This window comes from Mus pahari, chromosome 1 (genome assembly GCF_900095145.1).
Source record: "Mus pahari chromosome 1, PAHARI_EIJ_v1.1, whole genome shotgun sequence".
Taxonomy (NCBI): domain Eukaryota; kingdom Metazoa; phylum Chordata; class Mammalia; order Rodentia; family Muridae; genus Mus; species Mus pahari.
In genome coordinates, this window is record NC_034590.1 from 167,023,701 (window position 1) to 167,035,658 (window position 11,958).

Consider the following 11,958-nt stretch of genomic DNA (forward strand, 5'->3'; position numbering starts at 1 on the left):
CCTCCTCCTCCTCCTCCTCCTCTGCCTGCTCCTTTCTTGAACTCATTCAGACCTGAGCGCTCCTAAGAAATGCCGAGCGCGCTTTGGCCTTGATCAACAGAATAACTGGTGCGGCCCCTGCAGGTGTGTATAGTCTCCCAGATTCGCTGTGCTGGTTTGCAGCTCTCTCTTCCGTTCCTTCCCCCTCTGGCCTGTTGCTTTGTAGCTTTGTGTGTGGATCGTAGAAAATACCAGGGAGCGGGGACCCTGCCAGTGTGTGGGCTCCACAAGGGATGTGCTTGTCTGCCAGCTGCCGCTACCCAGAATGCCACTGTAAAACAGTGTGTGCCTCCTCAGGGCCAAGACTCAGACTCCAGCGTGCCCTCGACCAGGGAATGTTGCCTGCCAACCCCCTGCCTTGTGATAGCTCAGGATCCTGGCCTAGGTAGAAGCCAATGACGTCACCTCCACCCCTCCTCTTATCTCTCTCTCCTTTTGTTTATTTTTCATTGTTGTTTTTGGTTTCCGGTTGTTGTTTTCCTTTGTGTGTATGTGTGTGCGTGTGCGTTTTATTGTTTTATTTGATTTTTTATTTTTTTATTTTTTTATGTTTTTTGGTTTGGCTCATAGAAGCTCTTTCCTTTCAAACCCTTGATGAGGGACAGTTGTCAAGTAGAGTCAAGATGATGCAGAAGACAATTAGAGGAGGTCTCACATCCAACTGAACACGACCCACCATTGTGTTGTATTTTTTTGTGTTTACCCTATGCTAACAGATGCAAATACTCCAAAGAAGTGTCGGGCACTGTTCGGGCTTGACCGACAGACTTTATGGTGCAAACCCTGCAGGTATATGACCATTCTGAGGCCTTGGGAGCAATCAGAGCCTTCTATCCTCTGCTGCCTTAGCGGGTTGATTTATTTTGCCCCCATTCACATCTACTTTCCTCCACCGGCATCAATAACTAATAAACTCTCATTCTTCAGATTTTCCTTGCTAATTTCATACCGTTTCCTCCCCCCCCCCCCTTTCCTCCCTGTTCTTGCAAAGAACATGTCCCTGGTGGCAAGGGCTGACAACCATGACCTTAACACACTAAGACAGATACTGAGGCTTTTCCTTTGAAAGCCAGCATCTTGGAACTGGCGGGCCCAGTGAATGACTGGCTGTCCTGCATACTGAGCAGAGAGCCACTGTGTCACCTCCCTACCCGTACCCCGCCCCCACCCCACCCCCAGGTGTGAAAGAGTCAGAACTTGAACTTGGCAGTGAGCATTCCCATGCACTTTTTTTTTTTTTTTAAGATGCTGGGATAAGTGCTTTGGGGCAGGCTACTTTAAAAAAATGAAAACAAAGTAACAACAACGGAAAAAAAAACAAAACGTTGTTTTTCTCTTTGTTTTTTCTCTTTGGTTGTTTTGTGTTTAAAGCCCACTTATCTGTATGGAGGAGCTCGTTAGCTGACATTGTTTTACAGTGCTGAGAAAGTAGCGTGGCATTGAATGGCATGCACCAGCTAACAGTCTGTGAGCAGGGACGGCAGTTAGATACTGCGGCATTGCCAGGCCTGCAGAGCAAACAGTCAAGCGTTTGTTCAAGACTATGTCCAAGCTTAGCGTGGGTCCCTACAAGCATCAGACCAGTCCGGAAGAGTCCAAATTGAGCCCCATGATCTGCCTGAAGGTTTTCCAATTCAGGGTACCGGCAGAGACGGTGTAGATACTTCCTTCTTGGTGGAGGGATGCTCTCTAAGTACCCAACCCCTTTCCTTTTCTTTTAATGACCACCTTTGGTTAAATTTGTTGTTTCTTTGTTCTGATACAAGCAGTCTTTGAATTTGGAATATTATGATGGTAGGTATCTCAATACCCCAAACACACATCCCTGTTTGTAGTACCTTCTGCGTCACGTGTCCCTCTTCCCCACCCCCCTGCCGTGCTCCGTGTCTAGACGTTAGATCAGATGTTCATCCCATCACATGCATGCCCACAAGTCTGCTGTGTCTCTGAGTCCCCTTCTCCGGTGCCAGTATGAGAGATTGCTGACCACACAGACCCCAGGGGAGAAAGTGCCAGCAAGTCATCCCTAACAGAAAGTTAAACAGATGGCCCTGTGGGAGTAAGGAGTAAGGAATCTGGCCTTAGATAGGTACCCAGTGGAAGAACAACTTCTTGTGAGCAGGTAACACTCAGAGATGACAAATCTTCAGAGCAGCCCCAGGGACTTCATGAGATGCTTGTATAAGGATATTAGGTATTAAATAGGGTGAGCCCGGGAGATAAGATACCTGCTTACCCTCTGTAGGTGATAAGTTGGTTAACGCATTTGTAGCACCTTGCCAGAGCGAGTTATATTTGACACCATTGCCCCATTCTGTGCCCCACAGTGAGACTGGTAGAGGTGCCAGGCCTCATATTTTTATTCATAAATGGTTGTTACTGCAAACTTAGCCTTAGCCTTTTCTTCAGAAGTTATTACTAACATTAACAAGGATAGCCCACCCTCTCCAACCTCCATCCTCAAATACAACCCATCTTTGCTTAGGTCCATGGTGGGCTATCTTCTCCCAACCAGAAATTCCTTAATACTTTTACCACCAGCAACAATAACAGTTTTTCAATTGGGTTTTTATTTTGTTTTGGTCAGATTAAAACGGTATCTCTCTGTACCTTAGCAGCTTGGTTTTTCCTAAACACATGTTGGGGGCCAACTGCATATCTGTTGTCAAAGAGGCTGAGGTGTCCCTGGACATAGGACATGGAGTCCAACAGGCCCCTGACAGTCTGCAGCCATCCTCTGGCCCTAGAAAGTTCTAGCTGCCATTTTTTCGTCCCTTTTGGACATTTTTGTTTTTTTAATGTGTTTGCAAGCTTATTTCTGTTATCTATTTGAGGAAAACCTTCCAGAATAGGGCCAGGAAGCACCCCTAGAATGTATACAGGAGAATCTAGGCATGGGTGCTTACGAGATTCCATCTTCTAAAATGGGATGAGGGGTGTCACAGTATGGAGCTTGAACAGGGAGGTACCCATCCCCCTTCCCTCCAGTTCTTCCCTTACACATTGCCATTGCCACACTGAGCTGGATGCTAACATCAGTAGAACATTCAGAAAAAAAATCAATACCATACACACACCACACATACACACACACACACACACACACACACACGTACTTGGAAATGGAGGCCTTTTCTGACCCACCCAGATGTTTGTGTTTCCGCTCCCTTTTGCCTCGGCCCACCCTATTTGGGGGAGCATCAGTCCATCATCATAGTCTCCCCATCCTGTGTTCAGAATGCGCCCCACACAGCCTCATGATCTGGAGAGGAGGGGTGGGGGGGCACAAGGAAAGCCTCAGCCATGTTCCTAGCCAGTCAGGATTCTTAGAGCCTACTTTTGTTTGGCGTTTGAGGACATTTTAACCAGACTGTTTTGAGCCCACCAAGTTGCTTCTTCTTCTTCTCACCCCACCCTGGCAGAGCCTGGAATGCTGCTTTATGCTGCCCTCTGGTTGCCCCCCTCTCACCCCGCTCTCTGCTCGCTCCTCCTGCCCCCTTACTTTCTCTATTCTGCTCATACCCTCCACGCCCTCCCCTTCTTTTCTTCTCCCCATTTTGAAAATGCATGGAGATCCTAGTCTGTGAGCATGTTTCGACCTGCAGGCCAAGGTGGTGTAAAATGGAGAGGTCTGTTTGTTTCAGTCCTTGGATGGGAGCAGACACCTTAGTCTGTGCTATTCTATCCCAAGGAGGGAGAGGAAGGCTGCCGGACAGGGCGAAAAGGGCCGTCCTTGCTCCCCTTGAGTTCCTTCCGCCCTAGACAGATCCAGATCCGTAGACCTCGGGCTCTCGGAGGTCAGGAGGACTGAGCATGCTCTCTTCCACCCTCCCCTCTTTTCCTACCCTCTGATACTCTATAGAGTCCATACCCCCCCCCAACATTCCAGGCCTAGACCAGAAGAACTCATGCAGTAAGCCCCGTCCTTGCAAAGGACACTGTCCTATGGGGTTTGCCTTCAAGCAGAAGGCATCCCAAAGGTTCTTCAGTGATAAATAGCTGGCCGGTGCTCGTACACTAGGTTCTGGACGGATCAGGACCCATCGTGGCCCTGACGGCTATATGAGGAGCCTTTGGATGAGCACCTTGCCAAATCTACATTGTTTTTATAGCATCAGTGGGTTGTTCCCCAGGATCACCTTTCCTACCAAGTAGGCTCCTGTCAGCCAGGGATGGAAGCGGGGAGGAAAGGCTTGAAGTCCCAGGCCTGATCTCTCGAGTTCTTTTCCTCCCCTTATCCTGTGATGATAAATGAGAAAGGCTCTAAGATTCTCACTCCTACTTCCCACACAAATGGCTTGTGGGGAGATGAGGCTGTGGTGTCGGCGCAGGGCAGATTTGGTTGTTCTGGTTCAGACTCAGATCCCAAGGGCCCTCCCTGTCACATCTCTGTGACTGGCTTGTGCTGTGTGCTCCACTCCTGGCCTCAGCAAGCTGACAAGGACAAGACCTTGCCCCTGCATACCACACTCATTCCTTGCAACCTTCTCACCAAGGGGGTGGGGAAAGGGAAACCCTGAATCTTTAAGGGGGGGGAAATACAAAACAAAAAAATATTTTTTAAAACAACTTTGAATCTTAATTTTATCCACAACCTGCAGGCCATGTCAACCAGTTATTCTTGTACTTTTGAATCATTTTCTGTTTTTCTTATTCTCCTCCTCCCCCACCTTTGTTTGCCCTCTTCTACCTGGTTTTTTGGTTTGGTTTGGTTTGGTTTTGGTTTGTTGTTTTTTGTTTTGTTTTGTTTTGTTTTTCTGATGGTTCTTCTTATTCTTTTTTTTTTTTTTTTCTTTTTCCTTTTCTCAGTTGGTTTTGTTTTGTTTTTTTAGTTTGGTTTGGTTTGGTTTTGTTCTCCCCCACCCCACCCACTCTCACCTTATTCTGACCTCTCGATTTGGTGTGGTTCTTAACAGACAAGGCCCAAAGCTTCTCTGGGCACCAGCAGCCTCACGGTGGTGGTGGTGGTGTTAAAACCTTTAAGCCTCTTGCTAGCGCTGCCTTCAGCTATATGGGCTCAACAGTCAGCATTCTGAGGGTTTCATATTGATAAGAGGCCACTGGGGAAGGAGCTCTGTTTTTCTCTTAAATACACGGAGGCATCACTGGGGACCGAGGCGGTGGGGTGGGATCATTGGGAGGGCGGGCGAGATGTGATGGGAAAAGGAAGATAATCTAAGCCCAAAGTGAGATAAACTATGTTAGGCATCATATAGACAAGCCCACTTCCCAGTGAATGTGTACCACTCTCTGCAGGTCACTTCCATCAGTCTGCTCAGTGGGGCCCTGGGCATGTCCTGTGACAGGAGGGAGGGTGTGGTTAGGCAAATCAGAGTGGACCTGGGAGCCACACAGCCCACTGAAGTCACTGCTTTTAATTGCTCCGTGATCTCGGGCCATGACTTGCAGGGGGATATCCCTTAGGTGACATCAACTTGCTGCGAGCATTAGATAACTCTCTCCCTTGGCGTCTTTGCCCTTTATTCACAGATAACTCTCTCCCCCTGTTTCTAGGAGAAAAAAAAAGTGCGTTCGCTACATACAAGGTGAAGGCAGCTGCCTCAGCCCACCCTCTTCAGATGGAAGCTTACTAGACTCGCCTCCCCCCTCACCGCATCTGCTAGGCTCCCCTCCCCAAGACGCCAAGTCACAGACTGAGCAGACGCAGCCGCTCTCGCTGTCCCTGAAGCCTGATCCTTTGGCCCACCTGTCCATGATGCCTCCGCCACCCGCGCTCCTGCTGGCCGAAGCTGCCCACAGCAAGGCCTCTGCCCTCTGTCCCAACGGGGCTCTGGACCTGCCACCTGCCGCTCTGCAGCCGTCCATGGTCCCTTCCTCATCGCTCGCACAACCATCAACTTCTTCCTTACATTCCCACAACTCGCTGGCTGGAACGCAACCCCAGCCTCTGTCTCTGGTGACCAAGTCTTTAGAATAGCTCCGCCTCCTCGTCCTCCATGCCCCTGCTTGATTGAAGTGTTTCCTTCTGGTTCTTGGTTCGCCCTTCCCCGCTTGGAAAGCTTTTTCTTTTGTACTCTTTTAATTTTGTGCCGCCGTGGCTACATGAGTTAATGTTTATGGAGTTCATTGGTCAATATTTGACCCATTCTTATTTCAATTTCTCCTTTTAAATATGTAGATGAGAGAAACCTCATGATTCTACCAAAATTTTTATCAACAGCTGTTTAAAGTCTTTGTAGCGTTTAAAAAATATATTATATATACATAACTGTTATGTAGTTCGGATAGCTTAGTTTTAAAAGACTGATTTAAAAAACAAAAAGAAAAAAAAGAGAGAGAAGCAATTTTGAAGCACCCTCCAGAAGGAGTTGGTTCTGTATTATTTGTATTAAATACGAGCTTGCGAACCAATCACTTTACACCTTGGTATTTAAACCACGAGGGCACAAGGAATGCAGTGCCGTTTCTTTCTTTCTTTTTTTCTTTCTTTTTTTCCTCCGGTGTGAAACAACTTTTACGGTGATGTTACTTGTTATTGTTTAAATGTACAGAGACAAAGGGTTAAAATGTGTTAATATACCTTGTTCCATGGTGTTGTTCTTTTGGGGGGGAGGGGACACCACTCAACAATGAATGGAGTCAACACTGTTGGACCAGTAGTATTTATTGCTTTAGAGGTTGCTTGTTGTACCTGTATGTCCGTCCAATTTTAAATATGTTTTCCTTTTTTTTGAAACTGTGTAAAGTTCCCCCCCCTTAGCATAAGCATCTTATATATAACAACTCATTTGTACAAGGTTTTTAAGTTTATATATAAAATGTGTATATATTTTTTTGTTTCCTTTTTTTGACTTTCGTTCGTTCGTTTGTTTGTTTGTTTCTGTATAAAACCCAGATGCCACCAAATGGACATTGATAGTTGCATTAAGGATCAGTATCATTAACAAAAGTTGCTTTAAAAGCCATTATGTAAAACAAGACTTGAACATTATCGAGAGGGTCTGAGCAGCTGTCTGAGCAGCCGTGGGAACTGCCCCGCTTCCCCCTTGACCTCCTAGTCAATTGCCCTGTGCTCTTAGAACATGGACTGACCGTGTGCAAAACTTTTATGTGCCAAAATTCTCAGTGACTTTAGCTTTCTCCCTCCTTTTTGATGCTGTACTTTCTGTTCGCCATGTTTTGCTGTGATGTTACATAGATAGATTTGTATGTAGTTTTAATGTCACCTATAACAAAATGTGTTTGGTAGCAGACTGTCCAGAAAGCATTTTAAATGAAGAGGTCTAAACCCTTAAGGGCCAAAAATCCTGTATATTAGATTACTCTTAAATGAAAAAGAAAAAAAGAAAAAAAAAAAAACCCAGCTGCCGCTTTTATGTATACATATTACATACAAGTAGGTAGTGACCTTTAAAAACAAGAAAACTAGGCATGCCAATGTTGTAAAATGCTGTATAAAGCTGAGACCTGTTCCTTCAGTGCCATCGTAGTTGACATGAAGCGATTGTAAAACTGTCTCCGGTTTTCTCTGGTTTATTAAAATGCTAACTATAACATTTTTTTTTTTTTGTGAATACTTTGAATGTTTCCTAACAGTTGTGGTGTTACTGTTCTGTTCAATGCTTATCCCAAGTTCATTTTTGAATGGTTTGGAAGCCATTTTGTAATGAATAAATGTCCATGCTGTACAGTATCTGTAGCATGCCTGCCGTTCTGGATTAATAAAAGCAACTTAGTATGTGCAGAAAGGCTGGCCGCTTGCTTCTGTGGTTTGGGGTGGGAGCGTCTTACTGGACACTGGACTTCTCTGGAGGAGTGCACTCCCTCCCGGGTTAGGGCTTGAGGTGGTATGGATAGCATGAGGTGGTGGGTGGTGACCGGATGTGAGAAATGGGCTGCAGATCTTCCTGACTCCCTCCACTGTCCTTGAACATTCGATTGCACCTGGTTTATGTTATGTCTCATTTGCAGTGAAGTGTCCTGTGTACAAAGGGACCCTAGGGCATCTTCTTTATACCCCACTGTGTCACAATAACAGAACAGACACTGCTTGCTTGGCCATCTCTCACTCATACAGCCTGTTGTACAGTGAGAGACAGAATTTGACTCTAAAAACTGTGATTAAGTTCACTCTTAGTGGACTTAAGGAACTGAGTGGGTACCATTTAAGGATGGTGAATGTGAGTATGCACTGACTGTTCTCTAGACATTCCCTGTGGGAAGAAAACAGGGATGTAGGATTCTCCTTTATCTAGCAATCACTGAGCAAGCAGCTTTTCAGAAAACTGGCATCCCATTTACTGAGCTGTGCATGGAGGGGAGGGGACTCACAGCTGTGCATGGAGGGGAGGGGACTCACAGCTGTGCATGGAGGGGAGGGGACTCNAGCTGTGCATGGAGGGGAGGGGACTCACAGCTGTGCATGGAGGGGAGGGGACTCACAGCTGTGCATGGAGGGGAGGGGACTCCTCACAGCTGTTCTGCAGACTGTGGTACAGGTTATGTACTGGAATAACTTCAGGTTTATCCCCATCCCTGAGGAGGGTTGCAGTGAACATCTTCCTGTGTTCGTCGGGTGTCTCTTCTCAATGTCCATTGGATGGAATTTTTATTGTCCATGTGTCTAGGACAGCTGTGCCTTCTGAGGGTGGAAACTTTACCCATCCCAGAAGCCCTTTGTGTGACTGTCACTTAAGATTACGATGGTGTTGAGTCAAGAACTTTCCAGAGCTCTGCCTTGCTTGGGCTGGCTGTGGGTCTGTGTACTTTCTGTATTTTGTTTTGTTGTGTTTTGTGTACGCTGATCAGCCTTCCTACTGCATTCTGCGCACGCGCCCCAGATTGACCTCTGAGAATAGAAATGAGAGCACCGTGCTACTGGTGCTGTGTGCCAAGTTGTCCCCGTGCATTTTCTCATTAATCCTACCACCACTGAAAGAAGTTGCCCCTGCTGGCATCTGCTTTATTTGTAACAATGGATTGAGAAATAATATATCTTGTCCAAGGCCACAGTCGGTGGGGGGGGGGGGGAATTGGAGGGGCTTCAGTGAAGACCTGGCTTCGAGCCACGTTCTCAGCATCAAGTTAAGCCTTCACATGCTTGAGGTGGCCCTTCTCTGGTGGATAGGATAGGACAAGCCTTTCCTGCCCCTGCCCCTGCCAACCTCTATCACCTGCTGGCTCTCAGGAAATCCAGCTCTCAAGATTTTCCCCAAAGCATTGCTGTTCTTGCTGGGAGCTCTTCCTCTAGCCTCTAGTCTCTCTCCAGAGAGTACTCTCCCATGGCCAGAACCTGTGATGCTTTTTCTCTGTGCTCTTGGAGCCCCCCAGTCCCCTCACTGTAGCTCCCCAACCACTGCCACAGGGTACACTGGAAGGACCTTGCAGAAGTTTCCTGGCTTCTACCCTATAGATGCACACACCCTGTCCTCTACCTCCTGAAAACCAAAACTATCTCTAGACATCCCTAAATATCCTCCTGGGAGCCAAAGTCACTCCACCTGGAAACCAATTTTTTTTTTTTTTGGCAAGTTCTCCAAGGACAGAAGCATAGGTTCAACGCTGTGTACAAGGGTTAGTCCTGAGCACCAAATAGGTACCCATGTGTCTTTGTTAAAGGAAAGAAAAAGGTATTGTCCAGCTTGACTGGTGTTTGTGTGGGAAGCAAGATAGGGACTGCATAATGCTTCTTTCTCTGTGTTTCTACAGTGTCAAGGGTGTTGGTGGTGACTTTAGCCCTATGTCATGCTGGACTATAGAGTGCCCCTTGCAGACATCAGGAAAAAGGGCAGTGCCTTTCCTTTCATTAGACACCCCGAGGCAGAGCTTTTGTTAAATTCAAAGTTGGGGTCTTCTATACCTGCTTTTTTACCCTGCATCCCATGAACTTAAGGGATCTTCCCAGATCTTTTGGGCAGGGCTGTCAGAAGAAACACTCCTGTTCACTCTCTCTAGAACTCAGTGGCCCCCTACTATGAGTAACTAAAATCCACTCTTTGGAAGGCTACATCCCTGGCTGGTATGCTTTTTGCAGCACAAAATGAGTTTTTTAAGTAACCTCCTTGGATAGATAGGCAAGAGCTACAGAGCAGAGCTGGGATTACTGAGGACCTGGGTGGACAATGGATTTTCTGAAGCATTCTCAGATGAAGCGACACTAATCGCTTCCAACTCAAGGGCTAGGTAAGCACCCCCCATCCCCAGGCCCAGAGAGTCACAGAGGTTAAACCCAAGTTGGTACGCGACTGGCAGGCATCACTGGTGAGATCCAGCTGGGGCTTTTCAGAGCTGGCCTCTCATGAGTGCATGAGCGCTAAGCAAGTGGATCATTTGTTCATTCATTCATTCATGCCTCCAGTGAGTGTATCTTGGACAGTTATCTGCACCAGGATGGTTCTAGGCAATGATACAAGCATGAACGAAGTCAACACACATCTCTCTTCCTAAGTTTACTCTTGTATCATCTTTCAGTATATACTTTGGTAGAGTTGCACACAAAGGTGATGCAAACAGATGGGGTAAAATCTACCTGCATCTCTCATTTAATCTTCAAAGCAGAGTGGTTGCTCTTGTGTTCACTTCATAAATGTAGAAACTGAGACGCAGGCTTGGTGGGTTTCCCTGAAGGACCTGTGTGGAAACCTGGGTCTAGGAGCCAAACACCACAGGAGATTGCTTGTGATAAAGCCAAACACCACAGGAAATGGCTTGTGATAAAGGTGCAGGGAGCTGAGTGACAGGGCAGCTGGGCAGACTGGAGCCACACCCTTGAGAGATGATTTTGCTGAACCCACCAGAGATAGGTCCCTTAGCAGTGTGTCCACAAGAGCTTTTTCTTATAGTTGTGTTTTCTTATCCTTGGTTCCTGAGTGAAAAGAAGTGGGGTGGGGATGGGAAACAGCATTGGTGACAGTTGATTGGATTGAGCCATATAATTCTTAGAAAGACTGGAAGAAAATTAAGTCTACATCACATAATATATTTTAGTATTATCTATTCACATCGTACATTGTTTTTCACATTATGGGTTGTAAGCCACCGAAGGTCGGGAGATCAGTGTAATTCACCAAGGTTAGCATTTTAAAAGCAAGATGGAATAAAATAGAAGATTGGCTCTTTTGTCATATGTGTTCGCTGCATTATCTAAAGTCTTCCTTACCATGGTGAGAGTAAAATCATGCAAAAGTCAAGCCTGAATGATAGAAATAGCTGTAGTACACTTAGAAAAATAATTGCAATATTAGAGTGTGAGATCCCCACGTAGGGAATGTAGTTAATAGAATAAAGTTTATTGCTGGACAGCTTATTAGCTTTTATACTAGGTTTTCCCAAAAATGGTTTGCTGGTGCCCCAGCCCTCTGGATCCCTTTTGCTCACACGGTTAGTACATTTCATACTATGTTTGCTCCTGCAGCTTCAAAGTGTTGGCTAATTAATCCTGCTAGAGCTGGTGAGACGGCTTAGTGGGTTAAAACACTTGTTCCATAGGATGAAGACCTGGGTTTCAACACAAAGGACCCACATCAAGACCTGGGCACGGCCGCACCCACCTGTAACCCCAGCACTGAGGACTAGAGACAGGTCGGTCTTCGGAGCTCGGTGGCCAGCCACCCCAGCCAAAATGGTGAATTTTAGGTCAGTGAGAGATCCTGTCTCAGAGGGACTAGGGAAAAGGGTTCTTTAAAAAAGATAGTGGTGTATTATAAATAAGGCTGCTATGAACATTGTGGATCATGTGTCCTTATTACCAGTTGGAACATCTTCTGGGTGTATGCCCAGGAGAGGTATTGCTGGATCTTCCAGTAGTACTATGTCCAATTTTCTGAGGAACCGCCAGACTGATTTCCAAAGTGGTTGTACAGCTTGCTTTTCCACCAGCAATGGAGGAGTGTTCCTCTTTCTCCACATCCTCGCCAACATCTGCTGTCACCTGAATTATTGATCTTAGCCATTCTGACT

The 11,958-nt window shown here is 46.4% G+C and overlaps 1 protein-coding gene across 33 annotated transcripts in view; it reads left to right on the plus strand.

The window, feature by feature from the left end:
- The window catches only part of Tcf7l2 (transcription factor 7 like 2), a 190,792-nt gene extending 183,046 nt beyond the window's left edge, over window positions 1-7,746 (plus strand). For 7 of the 33 annotated variants that reach the window (XM_029536739.1, XM_021187598.2, XM_021187640.2 and 4 more), the window contains 2 exons: window positions 51-123; window positions 5,554-7,738. In XM_029536739.1, the coding sequence (XP_029392599.1) occupies window positions 51-123; window positions 5,554-5,977 (497 nt within the window). In that variant the 3' untranslated portion in view covers window positions 5,978-7,738. Of the gene's footprint in view, window positions 1-50; window positions 124-755; window positions 829-1,805; window positions 1,835-5,553 lie in introns of those variants that run through there. The other 26 variants (XM_021187744.2, XM_021187812.2, XM_021187839.2 and 23 more) reach the window with 14 other exon arrangements.
- Window positions 7,747-11,958: the final 4,212 nt, after the last annotated feature.